This window comes from Syngnathus acus, chromosome 21 (genome assembly GCF_901709675.1).
Source record: "Syngnathus acus chromosome 21, fSynAcu1.2, whole genome shotgun sequence".
Lineage (NCBI taxonomy): Eukaryota > Metazoa > Chordata > Actinopteri > Syngnathiformes > Syngnathidae > Syngnathus > Syngnathus acus.
Window position 1 is genome coordinate 9,994,192 of NC_051105.1, and position 17,311 is coordinate 10,011,502.

The following is a 17,311-nucleotide window of genomic DNA, read 5'->3' on the forward strand; positions in this document are numbered from 1 at the left end:
CCGGCGAGGAGGGGCCATGTGGCAAGGAGGGGCGGGTGATAACCGGGAAGCAGCCGCTCAGTGGGCTGGGCCACACGTTCTCGTGATGTTAGTTGGGTAAGAAGAGGAAGCAATATTTTCTCCACTATCCAGACAGAGACGGACTATCTCTTGGCCCTTGTTTGAACCGGGAGGACAAGGAAACTAAAATTACATTTTATTTTAAAAATCAACCATTTTGGCCGCGTTAAGGCGTCTTTTTAACGCAGAGGCGTCCATGATGATGGAAATGGAGGTGATGCATTCCGGACAACAGGTAAATAAAAAGAGGTGTATGTATGACAACCTATCTGAAATGTCATTTAAAAAAAATAAATATATTTTTTAATATATTAATATGACAACCGAGTATAAATGCAACATGATCAAATGAAGGCTAGATTCTGCGAGTCATTAAGTTGTGACGTTTTTTTGTTAAACTCATTCAAAATCAATAGTTTGTGTTTAAAATAGCGTCTCTGTGTGTGTGATTTAGTCATGACGAGTTGTCTTAAATAGAAAAGCAGTGTGTTGTTTTCTTTTCCCCCATTGCCATATAGTGAGTTCGTCTCAAGAGCATGTGATCGCCTTCGATCTGATACGGTGGAGGGGGAACCAGTCACAACCAGCTCCGACTCGCGTTATTACGCTGCTTCTTTTTACAAAATACATACTAATAGCTGGACAGTGTTGTAATTATAGAAAGGAAACCCCCAACGTTCCGGATAATTCACGGACATGTTAATATGACGACGGATTTAGCTTGAGCCTAGCATGTTCAAACATGTCCGACTGGACATTCAGTGGTCATATCATTAGGTACACCTCCCCGTGAGAGTTGTCAATGTCCAGAACATTGGGGTGTCTCGCTGTCTATACATATCCACATAAATGTAATTGGTAATAACCAATGACTTGATTCATCCAAACAGAAAAGCTATCATAATTGTGAATGAGGAATGGTGGCTTCAAAACACAATGAGAATTAGTGGGGCCATTCTGGGCTGTTCTAGAACATGTGTGTTTCATCATGAGAGGTCAAGGGGGCATGTCGGCTGATAAATGATGAAAGGAGAAAGTCCCCTTCTGAGGACATTGTTTTTTTTTTTTTTTTAAGAGGAGTTCAATGAACAGCACGCATGTGAAAGTCTTGTCAACTCTCACCCACTTTTGACAATCCCATGTGTGACTTGTGTCTGTAATAGTTGAACACATTAACAACAGTATAGTGGTTGTCTAAAGGGAAGGCATGCAGTTAAGCGTGTTGGATACAACTGCTCATTGTTTGGAAGTCAGGGCAGGGAAATGCATCTTTCATTTAATGGACTAGTTTCCTTGTTCTGGGGCCAATCTACGTCTGGTGACGGTAAGCCGTTGTGAAGTCGTTTATTTGATTTGTGATGAGATAATGGCCCGCAGACTTTGTGTCTGAAACAGGATTTGTGTTTTGACATCACATATTTACATTTTTAGTCTCTTACTCTGCCCAGCTCTCCTGTTGGGGCCCATGTGAATGCCAAATGGAGAGTCTTGAGTAAACTTCTTAACTCTGATGCAACACAGAGGCAATGTGTGGGTCACTGAAATGGTATTAAAGCCATATGAATGATGTCTACTTGTGGTCCATATAAGTCACATGTTTTAAATACTTCCATTGCATGTTGGGTTGATGAAACATTCCGGGGGCTTGTGAAATGGTTTCCTTCTGTAAATAAGTTCTGGTTATTAACTCAAAGAAGGGAGCAGTGAGAGTTTATGTTTGTTGAAGAAGGCAAATCCATTTGAGCTTTTAGTGCTATCAAGTACAGGCTTAAACATTCAACAAGGGAAAATTGTGCAGTTTATCGTTGAGTAAAGTGGAAATACAGATGCTTGTGTAATGTGTATGCTGTATTTATAAACCTAAGCAGATATGTGTAAGCAACGGAGTTTCTAATTATGGTGGAACATCTCAATGAAAAAATAAGGGGCTGAGACATTCATTTAAACTAGTACAAAAAACCTCATACATTCAAGTTTACCCAAATCTAGTTCAGCACCTCGAGGTAATTGCCCGTATAATTTAAAGAATGTGTGATGAATATACTAATTTGGTTTTGGTCCCTAATCCCAATTTGGTTTACAATACCTTTACTATTTGTACAACTTTACAACAGATAAACATTGTCAGAAATTGCCAAATTTGTTGTTGTCTGTATGCCATTATTTCTGTCTTATTTTGTAACGTATTGGGGGAAAACATGCGAAAACCTGAAAAAGGACAGATTTTTGGACAAAGGGGCTAATAGACAGATAATTTGGCTGAGCAATTAATCGGTTATGCCCTAGTTTTTACTACTTGAGAGTGAAAAATTTATTCCCACCTTTACATAATCGGGGTAATATCAAGTCGGGACTTTAGTCTGTGGTGTCAACTGGCGAAGGAAATAAGTCCCATCCATTATTCATTCGTGCTGTTAATGGTGGCTTTGTTGTCAGCCAAGGTAAAGCGAGGGGACAGGGTGTGGCCACGTCCACCACAGGCCGGCTCCTTTTTTCCTGTCCAAACATTGTCCAATCCGTCTAATCCTAACACGCCGGTGGCTTTTCTTCCCAGGACACGGACCTGATCGACATTCTGTGGAGGCAGGACATCGATCTGGGGGCCCAGCGCGAAGTCTTCGACTACAGCCACCGCCAGAAGGAGCACGAGCTGCGGAGGCAGCAGGAGCTGGCGGAGGAGAAGCGGCTGCAACTCCTCCGTGAGCAGGAGAAGGCTCTTCTGGCGCGGCTACAGCTGGACGAGGAAACGGGCGAATACGTGCCGCGACAGCTGCCCAATGCCCCGCTGCAGTCGGCCGTCACGCCTCCAGAGGCTGCACAGGTACCCGCATGCTATTGTGTGTAAAATGCCCAAGCTACTTCACCTTGTTTGGATAGGTTGCGGCCTTGTGGTTGCTCGGTTACCGCCGCACGTCATTAGTTAGGCAAAGGTGTGCCTGGAATGACACATTTTTAAAACGTTTGTACCTGCTAGCTGCTACATAACCGGAGTTCATCAACGTATATTTGCAGGATGTCAGCTTCACGCAGCAGCGTGCCGAGCCATTGTCATTTGACGAATGCTTGCAGCTCCTCGCAGAGACGTTTCCCCTTGAGGAAAATGAGGTACTTACAACTGTTACAATGACTTCCAACACCACATTTTATAACACTCCTAACCACGTGGTTTACCTCCTAGGATGCGCCTATTTGCCTGGACTCGAGTGGCGCCTCCGTATCCGGCAGCCGCAGCAGCAGCGTTGCCATGATGTCCCCCGAGCAGCCATCTTTGGCCCCGCTTACGATTTCACCAGATGCCCTGACTACATCGCTGGCACAGAAGAGCTCGCTGGATATTGAACAGGCCTGGATGGAGCTCCTGTCACTGCCTGAGCTGCAGGTACGAGCTGTGCAATTTTAACCCGTACCAAATGTACAAACACGCAGATAGTTTCACTTTAAATACTTACGATACTGGCAGCGCCACAGTAGCATTACGGCGACTTTAAACAGTTTTTGTTTTCGGAAGGCGTTCATAACAGACTTAGACTTAGACAAACTTTATTGTCATTTTGTCAACACTAGGTGTGTACAAAACGAAATTTCGTTGCATACGGCTTTCAACAATGTAGTGGTATTTCGGCTGGTTAAAAAGTGACATTCTATATAAAAAAAATGAAATAAGATAATTATAAAGTACAAAGTGCAGCAGTGATAAAGTATGTAAACAGTGCAGGAGACAAAAGCAGTATTTACAAGTGTGCAGAGGAATGCTACGTTTGAATGTTCAACAGTCTGACGACAGCAGGGAAAAAACTATTGCAGAACCTGGTGGACCTGCAGCTCGAGGTCGAGGCTTGTGTTTCACAACAGTCGCTTGTACGGACAGGCTCTGGACGAGTCCCACCCTGCTGCGTCTTGGAGATAACGCTGGACCCACCTTGCTAGCACAGTCAGGAGGAATATCTAGTCGTTGCGTAAATAAGCACAAAGGGAGTTACAGAATAGAAATTCCGTATACCTGGACATAGTTTTTAAATTGTGTTTTGGAAAAAAATATCTTATGACTACTTTCGCTCTCCTGTGCCAACTTGTTTATAATTAGTCAATTAGTTCCCGGGTGTGCCCGAAAAAACAACAGCGAATCTCTATGACGCAAGCTGAATGGTAGTACGTGTCTGACGAAGTCTGCTAAATTCTTCCACTCACTTAGGCTAGCTTACTAGCATTACATACCACTGAGTACGGTGGCCTTTTAGGGTAAAAACTGTCTTGGATTTAAAACGAACTTACTAACCCCCCCCCAAAATGTTCCATTGAAGTTGCTGTTTATTTATTTTTTTCATTTTTTCCCTCTTTCTAGCAATGTCTTAGCCAGCAATTGGAAGAAGACACACTGAAAACTGCGGCATATCCACTTCCAAACAAACCCGAAGCACAGGATCCAAACTACTCGTTTTATCCAATTTCCAGTCCAGTCCAAGAGAAAAACAATTTAAATACGTGTCCTTCAGGTTTTATGAATACATTTGATGGCTCAGTTCCCAGTGTGACACCAGCAGACAACGGGAACGAAATAAAGCCAGAAGTGCCTGAGTTAAACACTCATTTCAACCTTAATAGCTTTTGCAACACATTTTACCCAGAAACTATGTTGGAAGAGAGCGGCACTCAACAAGACCTTGAGGGAAACGAAACTAATATGTCCGATGTCCTGAACTTGTACAGCCTCTCACCCGGTGACACATTTGAGCAGGGCAGACACAATTTGTCTGCAGAAGTGCCCGACTTAGACTCTGGACTAGGCTCAAGTCCCCACTCTTGCTCACCTGCGAAATCCCTATACGGAGAAGAGTGTTTTGACGGCAGCGATTCCGACATGGAGGAGATGGACCAGAACCCTGGCAGCGCAAAATCGGACTACTCAGAGATGTTCTCTTTAAATTTTCAACCCAATGACCTCCAGCAAGCATTTCCTCTGACCACATTGGTGGGCCAGATCCAAACCGAGGATGATGAGACCAAACAAGAACCGTCAGATCCGGCCGAGGACAGCGGCCACAGCTCCTCGCCGTTCACCAAAGATAAGCGCAGAAGAAGGTCGGATTTGCGTCTCTGCAGAGACCAGCAGAGGGCCAACGCCCTCAAGATCCCCTTCAGCATCGACATGATCATTAATCTGCCCGTGGACGACTACAACGAGCTCATCTCCAAGAACCAACTGAACGAGTCTCAGATGGCCCTTGTCCGCGACATCAGGCGCAGAGGAAAGAACAAAGTGGCGGCTCAGAACTGCCGCAAGCGTAAGATGGAGAGCATCGTCGGGCTGGAGAACGACCTGGACTCACTGAAGGAGGAAAAAGACCGTCTGCTGGGCGAGAAGTCCCGCAACGCCAGCAGCCTGAAAGAGATGAAGAGGAAGCTGAACAGCCTCTACCTGGAGGTATTTAGCATGCTGCGGGACGAGGACGGCAACAACATCTCCCCGTCCGACTTCTCACTACAGCAGTCGACCGAAGGCAGCGTCTTTCTCGTTCCACGCACTAAAAAGACTTTGATCAAGAGTTAAAACAAGTCCCCTATCTGTCGAGTGAGGTACTGCAGTCGTACAGTCGCACCAGGCAATGGCTTTCAGCTTTATACATGAGTAGCTCCACAGAACTATTGTATAGTTTTTGGTTCTTCTTGGTTGTTGTAATGTAACATTTTTGATATTTTATCTCTTTTGTACTCTACCTTCATATACAATGTGATGATTTGTAAATATAGATATGATATAAATCTGAGTTTATTACAACTGTTACTGTATGTGTAAATATTCATATTGTATAGACATTGTTTCTGTATGCTAACTAAATGAAAGATTTGTAAAGAGACCCTCTGATTTGCTGCGCAAGTTATGCTTTTCAATAAATCATTCTAATGCTATATGGCGTGATTATTTTTTGTGTGAAAGCAGAGCTTTGCATCACAGCCTGATTGATTCCAGATGGATATAAAGTCTGAGGCGCCATTATATAACTCACACATTACAGTTAGTTCTGGACTTGGCAGGCTCACGTAGCTGCAAATGAATAAAACTCGGTAGAGTTTATCGGCTTTTACCCAATTTCCCAATCAGCTCGCCTTCATTTTACAACACTGTTTGTACAGTAACCTAAATCTTTTAATACGGTGATCTCGCATGGTTTAATCACACCAGTTGCAGTCGTGTTGCACAACAAAAGGCCTGATTGTTAACGCTTGACACTTTTACAACGATTCGACAGAGCCGGTTTTCTCGACCGACACACAATAACAATTTGCGTGCCCTGCACTTTGGTACACAAACACTACCTTGAGCCATGCACCAAGCCCACATACGTGTGTGTGTGGATTATGAAAGTGACACGGGTAGTCACGCTGCAAATTCACTTTTGAAAACATGTTAACATTATCTCACCGATAACTTTCAAGAAAAACAAAAAAAATACAATTCATGAAAAATACTTTTATTCCAGCCCAAGTCATATATACATTAAGGCAAAGGCTATTGAATGTTAAGAGACACACCCTCCTTTGTGTTGTGCTTGTGTGCGCGCGCGCGTGTGTGTGTGTGTGTGGGGGGGGGGGGTAACCTTCCAATGCTACAACATTTCATCCAGCATTAAGACTTTGGATGGAATGGGTTGGGTTAGCGCCCATCACATTTGACAAAATTTATAAATAAAACATTTATTTATAAACAAAATGTATAAATAGGTGATGCGTCATTGCTGGGCGCTGATAATTGCCTCAGGCATTGTGGTTTGAATTATTTCCTGTGCTGGCAAGGAGGAATGCAGTGTTGGCATAAAATGGCAGCTTGGGCATCAATGACAATTAGCCTGAAAGTTTCCAATGGCAGTTCCCTGACTATAACTATAGTGATTGCTAATTTGAAGCTAGGTTACTACGCCAATGATATTACAAATGTTTTTTTCATAAAATATATGAATGTTCTGTCTCTCTTTTGGGAGGCAAGCTGTTTTAAATGGCCAAGGTAGCATAAATAACACAAATGTGATCCTGAGGTACATTACTAAAATTCAACGAGTAATACAACTGTCAGGTGCTCCCAAGAAAAAGAAATCTCATTTTCTGTTTTTCTCCACTTAACAAAATGTCATTGTTTTTTTTGTGACAATGACCATACTTAAATCTTGGAGTGGTTGGGGGGGGGCGGTGTCATGATATGGAATCATTTTGGTCATAATTTAGAGAATACAGCATCAATGCATTAAGGTCACTGGAAAAATACTATGGAGGACGGAAAGTGCCAAAATTGTTTGTGGGCAGGGCTAAAGGCCGGCTAACTCACTTTCAGTCCTCCATACATCTTCCACTATTTACCTAATAATAAAAAGGGGGGCAAACAGCATTGGATGATATGTGTAAAAATTCTTACCCATCCAGACCCTTCCATGTTACTGCGTCTTTACCGACTTTCCGCCTCTTTCCACATCTGCAAATCAAGCAAAGTGGTTACTCTTACCTGCTCGCTCTTGCTCAAGTCAGCTCTTGTGAAATACTCACTCCCTTCTCAAGCCTGACACCTCAATATTTAGTGTGTAAACTGACTCAACAGGATGCTCCCCCCTCCACCCACCCAAATGTCCATTCGCTAGCTGGCTTCAGGAAGGTTTAGCTAGCCTTGACTCTGCGAGCCTCTTCCGTGCCGTTGCGTTGGCCGCCGCTTCCTCCTCCCCTCTCTCTCTCGCAATGCTGACTGGTCCACTGTGCTGGCGCTGGCTGAAGACTCGCTGTCTGACCGTCATCTGCAATCCTCCACACTAGCGATGCTGCAGGCACTCTGGGCTCCTTCCTATATCACTACTGCGGAGGGTCACCTCGTCCGTGATGACGTACATCAGGCAGGCAACACAATCTCACATGACTTGACTAGACCATTTTTATTTGGGCTTTGCACAAACTAGTGTTCCCTGAAATCTAATCCAGACACTTTTCAAGGTTTTACTGTGTTCACATCGAATAATCAAAAGACACTTATCTCATCTAGGGAACTGTGCTGAAGGACAAAAACCAGGTTTATCTCAAGTCACGTAAAAGAATGAAAAAATAAAAGACAACTGGGTTTAACTTAGAAAAAGAAACCGCTCGACACCTGGCACAAGACCCAAACGCACAGAAGGGGAACAGTGGCTTTGCAGGCAAAAAACAAAACTATCATCATTAGGTATCAATGCGATGCGCTTGTGTCTTGATTTGAATGTACAGTCCTTCTTCCACAAACGGTCTGACTCGTGCGCTCCTCTAATGCCTCAAAGTAACCTGCAGCTTTCCTGACAATTCCTTTGCTCACCGCCTCGACTCTCCTGCTAAGAACTGAAGCCTGTTGAATGGATACAGGATAGAACAAATAGTTATTCTGCACTCGCATCGGGCTTACTCTGTACTCTTGCTACGAGGCTAGCTGCGAGAGCCAAACCAAACTTACCAATGTAATGTTTAAAAGCGCCGCGAGTAGCCGCCGCCACCGCTGTAGCCGCCTGAGAATGAAAACGCTAGACTAAGTTCTGATTACTCTCTGATGGTTTACTCGCAAGAGGATGATGACTCACCTCCATATGGTCCACCGGAGTTCCTGCCACCAAAGTTGTTTCCTTTCATGGGACCGTAGTTGGACTGATGGCCACCATAGTTACCGCAATCATTGTAACTTCCACCTCCGCCGTAACCTGACAACAAATACGACGTTTAATTTAGTCGAAGCTGGCTGCTATTATCATGATTCTGTAAAACAGCTACAGTGGAACCTCAATTCTAGCACTCAGTTATGTATTTGAGTCCGTGTCTTTGCGAGACTTGACAAAGAGCAGTAATGAAGATGTAGAGCGCTAAGCTAGCTGCTCCCGTTAGCAGCCATCTGTGGCAGTCGGACAGTGTTAAGAAAACAAAAACTGAGACACACGATAATAGATTGGCGACCGCTGTATGATATCTTTCTAGAGATAATAAATAAAAGGCTTCACCTCCACCATTGCCTCGGTAACCATCACAGCCACCACCAAATCCACCACCCTGATTGTAGCTGGGACCTCCCCCTCCATAGTTGCCTCGTCCTCCATAACCTCCTCCACCATAATTACCACCAGGACCTAAATAAAAATGGGCCAAATGCAACAGGATAATGAAAGTCTGTTCAAGACAAAACCACGTGAAACTACTCACCATCATAATCATCATAATCACCCCGTCCTCCACCGTAGCTGTCTAAGAAACAAAAGAGCGTATTGTTATATTAGCGGTTCAGCATTCATGAAAATTTGCATTTTGTTTGTGTCCTTTATTGTTCCCACAAAAGCTCACATATTGGCCTTTGTGTTGTTCAAGCCAAAACAATAACAGTGGTAAGCACCTCGGCCATAGTTGCCTCCACCACCAAAATTATTACTTCTACCCATGTAGTTACCGGAGCCTCCACTCCTCCCTGAAACGAAGACAATGGTCCAACAAAAATTTGCGTACAGTAAAAGTAAATCAAATATGTATTATTTAGTGGAACGTACGCTTACCCCTGTTATTCGACATCACGTTCATTTCTTGCTTTGAGAGCGCTTTCCTGACTTCACAGTTGTGCGAGTTGATGGTGTGATATTTCTGAGCTTCAGGAGGGCAAATTGCAGGGTTGAAACACTGAAAACATCTCTTCAAAAGCGTGACGAGTAGCAAATTGTCACCTACCGACAATTTTATCGACGGTGTCGTGATCGTCAAAGGTGACGAAGCAGAAGCCTCTTTTCTTGCCCGAGGGGCGTTCCTGCAAGATGTCGATCGACTCGATCTTGCCATATTTCTTAAAATAGTCTTGGATGTGGTACTCCTCTGTGTCCTCCTTGATACCGCCCACAAAGATCTTCTTCACCGTCAGATGAGCGCCTGGTCTATTGGAGTCCTGAAGCAAGCGCGATGATCACAAAGAAAGCTCCAAGCACACGTACGTCCGCCATGCAGTTCTGGTACCTCTCTGGACACGGCCCTCTTGGGCTCAACGACCCGGCCGTCGACTTTGTGAGGCCTTGCTTTCATGGCTTCGTCAACCTCCAGCATGGAGGCGTACGTCACGAAGCCAAAGCCTCTTGACCGCTTGCTGCCAGGATCTCTCATCACCTAAACATCACAGTTGTGTTATTGCTACTGTCATAGAAATTAATTTAAGACAGGATTTTTTTTTTGTCCTTGTTATGGTAATTGAACAGTTCCACATAGCAACACTTAAAAACATACCACACAGTCTGTAAGTGTCCCCCATTGCTCAAAGTGAGCCCGTAAACTCTCCTCTGTAGTTTCAAAGCTCAGGCCACCAATAAAGAGCTTTCTGAGCTGCTCGGGTTCTTTACAGTCGTGGTCCTGCATGTTTAAAACAAGTATGGATGCGATGAGAAACAATCTCTACACAAAAGGCCACAGTTTACAACATGAGAAACAGAAGGCATTAATTGTAAATTTACTGATAAAGTAATTGATTTGATGTTTATTGAAAACAAAAATATTTTGATTATTGTATTAGGTAAAACGAGAATCAAATACTTCACCTCTATCCTTCTCTCAGTTCCTTTATATTCTGGCATTCATATTTCAGTCTTTCCTTTGCTGACACCTACCTTCCTTTCTTTCCTTCAGACCTGCTTATTACTCATTCACCTTACATCTTTTCTACCTACACTCAAGCCTTCTTTTCTTCCTTACCTCCCTTCCTTCCATCACAGACCTGCTTTTCTCTTCTTTCCTTCCACCCCTCTTTATAATCTGCATCCTTCCTGACTTTGCTTCCAACTATTATTCTGCTGTCCTTCGATTCCTGTTCTAAATCTCCACTCTTTGTACTTGATTGAAATTAGTTGCCGTTACTCGCGTAACCTCACCAAAAATAAATCAGTTTCAGAGAGGCATACACCAAATTTACTAAAGAGCAATGATATTACAGTGCGTATTACAATCAGAATCATGTCTTAACGAGGCCTTTCACTGTAAAAACGAGCTGCACACGACCTAGCTTAATCAAACAAAAATATTCACACATTGAACTGTTATTTAACAAATGAAATATTCGCGCTATTGTCTCAAACTGTGAAAATCAAATCGTGGCGTCCTCGCAGCTACGTGATGCGCTACCGCTAGCTAAAATGCTAATTCAAAGCCACATAGCGAGCTTTGAAAAGGCCAAGCAACAGAAAGCAAAGATGAAAGAACGCTACGTCATGTGTGCCAACGTGTCAAAACGCTGTGATGACGCCATCACATCAGCATGCAAACGTTTGATGAATTGAGGGTTGGAGAGAAGAAAAAATGCATAGAATTCCGACCTCCATTTTGATGTCCATGAGTAAAGAGCTGGTCACGTGACATAGTCTACACGTCTACGTCATTTGAGCGTTCTAGACGTTTCTTTGTTGACACAAAACCAAAAACAACACAAGTGGTGCAGTAATAATATTAAATGTCATGTTTATTTCACGCTCAAACGAAATGGTTTTTTATAGCGTTATCTTTCGCGTTTGCTGCACAGGCAACCGCACGAAATAGCGAACCTGTGCCATCTAGTGGTGGAAGTTTTATCACATGCCTGAAAAAGATTTGCTACAATTTCTTTTTTAAACGTGTACTGACCAGTATTGCTACTGTTACCTTGAAAAGCGTTTTAAGTAGCAGTTACCTTTTGTTTATGTTATGTTACCCATCATGCCAAGTTACCATTATCAAACAAAAATGAAAAGACAATCATGCTGCCAAGAAATGTTTGTCCATGTCCTCTGGTTCTTTAGGGAACAATCTAACGTTATGAATGCAATAAAGATTTTTCCTTAGTTAGATATTGTCCTGATCAGCACGATCGGATGTGTATGATCTATTAGCCAGATGCTACAAAGCCTGCTTAGCCTAACCGGCACGTCTGAATATATGACTGCTTTATGGCTCAGACAATACTTGTCATTAAGTTTATTGTCCTTGGTAAGGAAAATACAACCCCAATAAAAAAGGCTAATGCTCTTCTGACACTGTAAACACTAAGTATTTATAATCAGTCCAAATGCAGACATGACTTTTGTTTTGACCTGTCTCTTTTACAGCCATTATAGCTTGGAGATGAAACACATTGGAGAGAAAGTGGCTTAAAAACATCATCTTGTAAATTTTAACTGGAGGATGGGAATAATAACGGATTCATTTAATTTTGTCCATTCAGCGGAATTGATTGTTAATCTCATTGTTGGATTTTGTCCACAATTTAGGGAGCGCGCTATCTGCGCCTCACGGCAAAAGCCATTGCCAATCACCTGTTATCCAATTTACTCACTGCGTGCTTGTTTGATTTCTTCAGATTTAGGAAAATGCTAAGACACTGAAGCAGAAATTAGACTTACACAGGTTGGTTGAGTTCAATCACAATCCTTGTTAAGAAAGCTCTGTTTTCAGGAAAGTACAATACAGCGCTGGGCCTTTCGTGCGACCATGCTCAAGAGCAGAAAGTCTCCATTCAGAAAAGGCAACGTTCAAGGTTCTTTGCTCAGCTTATATTCAGTTGCACATGCCAGTGTGGGCCGAGTTTGATGGGTGATGAGTCAGGGGGTGTGGCAAGTTCGCAGGAGATTTTGATTCCATGGGAGTGGGTGCTGGTTCGGTGAGAGCTGGTTCCGTGGGGGTGGGTGCTGATTATGGGCGATTCGGTGTGTATGGGGGCTGTTGTCTTCCATCCCGTCTTTCGGCCTTGGCGATCACCTTTGGCCGAGTTCTTGGTTGTTTTTTCCTCCTGCCGCTCTTCCTCTGGCACCTCTACCGGTTTTATCTCCAAGTGTCCTTCCTGTAAACCATTCTTGCACATACATCCACTTCGCCCACTGTCGCACACCGCCTATTCATCATTCTTTCAATTTTGTCATTTTGTACGGAATTATGTGAGCTTTTGGCTGTGACATCATCAATTTATTAATGTTCCCTGACTATGCAAAGTTTGTACTCACCACTTACCATGTTTTTGTTTGTTCGTTCTTTTGATACTCCATGTACTTGCTTACGTCATCATATTCTTAGTTTAATCATGCTTTCAACCATATCTTTTCTTTGCTAGGCAAAATATTTCCCTCTGTCCAGAACGTTCAGTAGTAATCAAAAACTGTCGTCTAGCATTAGTCAAAATATAAGATACAATCAAGTGCTGAACATTTTTAGACAACTTTGGCAGTGTCCGTGATTTAGAAAATCCTCAGGCATGCATTAAACAGTTCCTTAAGGGTCATTAAGCTATTCAGGCAATATATCAAAAACATTTGTTATTTCAAAGTGCTCAGAAATATATATCAGATCATAAAGTTATAAAAACCTTTGTCATTACCACCTATCAAAAATGTCTAGTTATGTCTTCTTTATTGATTTGGTGTGTAGGTATAATTATATGTTTAAAATATTTCTTTTATTGCTTTAATATGTGAATATACTTGTCTGCTTATGTACTTTATTCAATGAGGTTTGAGCATATCTGTTTTTGTAGCTAGGCAGGACTTTTTGTATTTCGAACCCATTCCTTCATCATCTAAAGTAACAAGGTAGGAGAGAATGAACACGGCCCTTAGTTACTTTAATATACGATTAATCGATGATCAGTCAAGTGAAGTCCAGTCAACTAAACAAGTCCTACCACAAGTCTCTGTTCTTGTTCTCTTCACCACCACTAAATTAACATATGACGACAATGTTATTAAATCATTTTTTATCGCGACCATTATTTGTGGAAAAAGTGCCACATAAATACATTTAAGTTACACTTACCGCAGCTAAACATTGGATTTTGTTTTCTTGCCAAGCATTTCAGTACAGTCGAGCGAAACCCAATGTGCGTTTGATGAATGTACTTTCTTTAAGGCTTGTGTCATACCATATAAATAAAGCTGATGTATTAGTGCTGGTCTGTAGCTATCATAAACTAACAGGCCAGGTATGTTAGTTTTTCACACCGACAATAGAACTTTTAAACTCACGATCATCAGTGCTGAGCACTGAGCCTGATGAATAATGTCTGAATAGAGAGCCCCCATTAGTAATTTTGTCCAGCGCATTGGAAAGATGCGGCCTTCTCCAACCAAGATATATACGAGGCGCCTGTTCTGTTGTATGTCATTTCAGAACTATTCATCATGGCAGCATTAGTCCAAGATCTAATGGTATTGAACAATTCATTTGCTTAAAATAAGTAATAAAAAAAGAACACAAATTAATATTTCATGGCTATCGTTAAAAGGTCTTAACAATCTGTCCTTGCTTATAAAGCTTTGTGTAATAAAGCAATCCATTGAATCACAGGCGAGTGGAGGCGATGGCATCCTCTCGGGGACTAAAATGCTGCATTAAAAGCTTTATTAAATAATTCATATTGCTTTACTGCCATTTTACACCTGCAAATTACGGTGAGCTGTATATCTGGTAGTGAGCAGTGGCAACCCGTCAGCAAAAATAACATGTACAGTAAATCTTCAGGCAAGAGTGTGTGTGTGTGTGTGTGTGTGTGTGTGCGTGCCTGTGTGCTGACATCCTGCAAGCACTCTTGGGTCACGTGATTAGATAAAAACTATGATGTGCTGTATCAAGACTCCCATTTTATTTTTAGGATCACAAAATGGAAAGTCATCTCAAATTGTCCGGAAAGAAACTGCCCTTCAGTTAATATGTACTGCACATAAGGTATATTAAATTAGAATCCAAATCAAACAACAAAAAACAGTGACATACACAAAACGTTAGACGTGACTGAACTGCATTTAGGCAGTCATTAATTAACGAACCACTAGAGGGAGCTCGCGTACTACGATCCTTTACGAATCACTGATAGACGTGAACTGCATAGTGTGCATAGTAAATATGTTGTCAAACATATTGCTTTCATTGTATTGCTGCTTTGGCTGCGTCTTGAGGAGAGAAAATGTAGTGTCGCCGAAATATTTTGCTACACCATAATAATCATTATAATAATAATAACAATACTAATAGTAAGGTTGCTAATAATGATAATAATAATAATTATTATTTAATAGATGGATAATAATATCCATTCAGGCGTACCAAGACACGCACGGCACTTCAAAAAATGCGGAGGATTTCGTCATCAAAGCATCAGCAATGTTTTTGTTCATCTCCACTAGATGGCAGCATGGTCCACGAAAAGACAAAGCTTTGTACTCTCATCACAGCATGCAGATGCTAAACATGGTTGCCAGACAAGAAATGGTTATTTTCCCCCTGTGATGACATGTCTGGCTGTTGACTCAATTTTAATTATATTTGTTTGGTTGTTCCCATCATCGTGCAATGATAGGGAACACTGTTGTCTAATGAACAAAAGACTTGGTGACTGGCAATTTTGATTTAGAGATCTACTTTTAAAGTTCACCATGTATTTATTTCAATTTACTGCATACCGTTGTTGTACTGCATGTCGTTGACCTTGTCCCGATGAGGCCGCGACCTGGCTCCACAAGCACATCAGGGGAGAGAACCCGCAGTCGATAACCTGTTTTGGCCAGACGGACGTACGCACATGGAAACATGTGAGGAAATGGACATCCAGAAGAGGGAAACCAAGCAGTCCATTTAGATACTGTCTACACCTTTTCACATGCAAGTACAAAGGCGGTCTCACACGTCGGTGTTGACTACAATCGCTCCCCGAGGAATTCAGGGAAAGAACAATTCCTTGCATCTGTTTCCTGTTCCCTCGCATAGAGGAAAGCGGGTATAAATCACAGCAAATATAAATAGAATCAGCATTCAATTTACAGGAGATTGGTGGAGCCTTGGCTTTTTCGCTTCTGTGAAATTGATACGTGCATATATTTGCATTCAACAGTGGATGCATCAAATAAATGAGATGCCTCAGGTGTCGATGGCACTTTTGACTTACACGTTGTTTTTAAAACCATGGCAAGTGTGTGTGGAAAAAAAACCCAGTAAAAACATTTTAACCTAAATTTAATGTAAGGCTGTCCCATTTAATTCAACAACACATTTTGTAACATATTTATGACTTTCTGGATGGATGATCATTGAAGCTCTTCAATACGACGAGTCGTTTGTTTTGCAGTTTCCTTTAAGAGACTCCGATATACTCGTATTAGCACTCATAAATCCGCAGACATTGATGCACCTACTTTGTATGTTAATATTGATTGATTGATTGATTCTTTTTAAAGCTAGTACATGACGGAGTGCTTGACACGATATATTGACACTGTCAGGCATGCCCGGATAAATCTGTTTTGAATGAGCCAGAGGTCAGGAATGCATCTATTTCTCAAGCGTTTAGACAGAAAATTGCCCATTTTGTCAATGATATTTCTAAATGACCAGTCCACTGAAGGATCTTGGTGTATTTGTAAATTCACTGTGAATTCCAAACTTAATCCAGCCAATGACCTTGCCCGGTCTGCTTTTGTTTTACTGCAAAACGGCAAGAGGGGGAGCCGGTGCTTGGAAAGAGTCCAATGCATCAGACTATTGATGAGGCGCAGATAGTGCGCGGTAATAAAAACCTTTATTTACAGCTCCGACACAGAGCCGCTAATTGACTGCCTGGAGGAAAACACATGCAGAGACTCACCGCTCTCACATGTCCAGTACTAAAATCCACTATGTGGTTATCAGTGCACATCCCAAGTCATGTGACCATCACACACTCAGCTATGGCCTTCCCTACTGGGCGAGAAAAGAAACAGGGGAGTGGGACAGATGTGGGAGACATTTGGGAAGGACCCTATCCTGACACTAATTTTTGTGTACAGACAACAAATGAGCACAAAAGTGCTGCTTTCACACTTTTCCGCCGCCCCGACGTTGAGATCCCCCGGCCGAATGAGACAAAGGGATGGCGGGATGATGAAGTCCCGAGCAGCGCCGGGCAGGTGTTTCATTCGTCTCTGGGGGGGGTCTGGGAATACACCTGCCCACTACAAAGCCAGCGTGATGGATCGAAAAGGCACTAACTGACTCAGCACTTATGGACCTCTACCTGGGATTAGAGCGGAGAGGACCTGATTGAAGCACACTGTCATCGCGCAAACAATAACACGCATTTATCTTTGCTATCAGCCACAATGATCATGCCGCTGATGTACGACGTACATCATTGGGAGCCATTAAGAATCAATATTTGTATGGCAACATGACAAAAATCTCAAATATTTACATAAAATACCCACCACGCATATGGAGTTGTCAAACATGATTTGCTCTGACCAACCAATCA

The 17,311-nt window shown here is 42.4% G+C and overlaps 2 protein-coding genes across 8 annotated transcripts; one reads left to right on the plus strand and one right to left on the minus strand.

The window, feature by feature from the left end:
- Window positions 1-65: 65 nt before the first annotated feature.
- Window positions 66-5,967, plus strand: nfe2l2a (nuclear factor, erythroid 2-like 2a). Its single transcript, XM_037240442.1, has 5 exons — window positions 66-295; window positions 2,615-2,881; window positions 3,073-3,165; window positions 3,239-3,439; window positions 4,403-5,967. Exons 1-5 carry the CDS (start codon window positions 257-259, stop codon window positions 5,606-5,608), a joined length of 1,806 nt encoding a protein of 601 aa, XP_037096337.1. The 5' UTR covers window positions 66-256; the 3' UTR covers window positions 5,609-5,967.
- Window positions 5,968-7,236: 1,269 nt separating this feature from the next.
- hnrnpa3 (heterogeneous nuclear ribonucleoprotein A3) lies at window positions 7,237-11,531 on the minus strand. Of its 7 annotated transcripts, none has more exons than XM_037240500.1 (11): window positions 10,614-11,374; window positions 10,306-10,428; window positions 10,042-10,188; window positions 9,763-9,973; window positions 9,594-9,683; window positions 9,437-9,508; window positions 9,250-9,291; window positions 9,051-9,176; window positions 8,640-8,756; window positions 8,516-8,567; window positions 7,237-7,522 (listed from the first exon to the last, which is right to left on the minus strand). In XM_037240500.1, exons 1-10 carry the CDS (start codon window positions 10,647-10,649, stop codon window positions 8,527-8,529), a joined length of 1,005 nt encoding a protein of 334 aa, XP_037096395.1. In that variant the 5' UTR covers window positions 10,650-11,374; the 3' UTR covers window positions 7,237-7,522; window positions 8,516-8,526. The 7 variants fall into 7 exon arrangements, with proteins under 7 accessions (XP_037096395.1, XP_037096396.1, XP_037096401.1 ...); XM_037240503.1 differs by lacking the exons at window positions 7,237-7,522; window positions 10,614-11,374 and adding exons at window positions 7,950-8,410; window positions 11,385-11,531; XM_037240499.1 differs by lacking the exon at window positions 7,237-7,522 and adding an exon at window positions 7,950-8,410 and having other exon boundaries at window positions 10,614-11,373.
- Window positions 11,532-17,311: the final 5,780 nt, after the last annotated feature.

Excerpts from the sequence above, each read along its gene's own strand:
- hnrnpa3 (XM_037240500.1), bottom strand. The coding sequence starts at position 10,649 with ATGCCAGAATATAAAGGAACTGAGAGAAGGATAGAG. Across the intron at positions 9,509-9,593 it reads CGTGATGTCGAATAACAGGG|GGAGGAGTGGAGGCTCCGGT; the intron begins GTAAGCGTACGT and ends TCTTCGTTTCAG. Across the intron at positions 8,757-9,050 it reads TTACCGAGGCAATGGTGGAG|GTTACGGCGGAGGTGGAAGT; the intron begins GTGAAGCCTTTT and ends ATTTGTTGTCAG.
- nfe2l2a (XM_037240442.1), top strand. The coding sequence starts at position 257 with ATGATGATGGAAATGGAGGTGATGCATTCCGGACAACAG. Across the intron at positions 296-2,614 it reads TGATGCATTCCGGACAACAG|GACACGGACCTGATCGACAT; the intron begins GTAAATAAAAAG and ends TTTTCTTCCCAG. Across the intron at positions 3,440-4,402 it reads TGTCACTGCCTGAGCTGCAG|CAATGTCTTAGCCAGCAATT; the intron begins GTACGAGCTGTG and ends CCCTCTTTCTAG.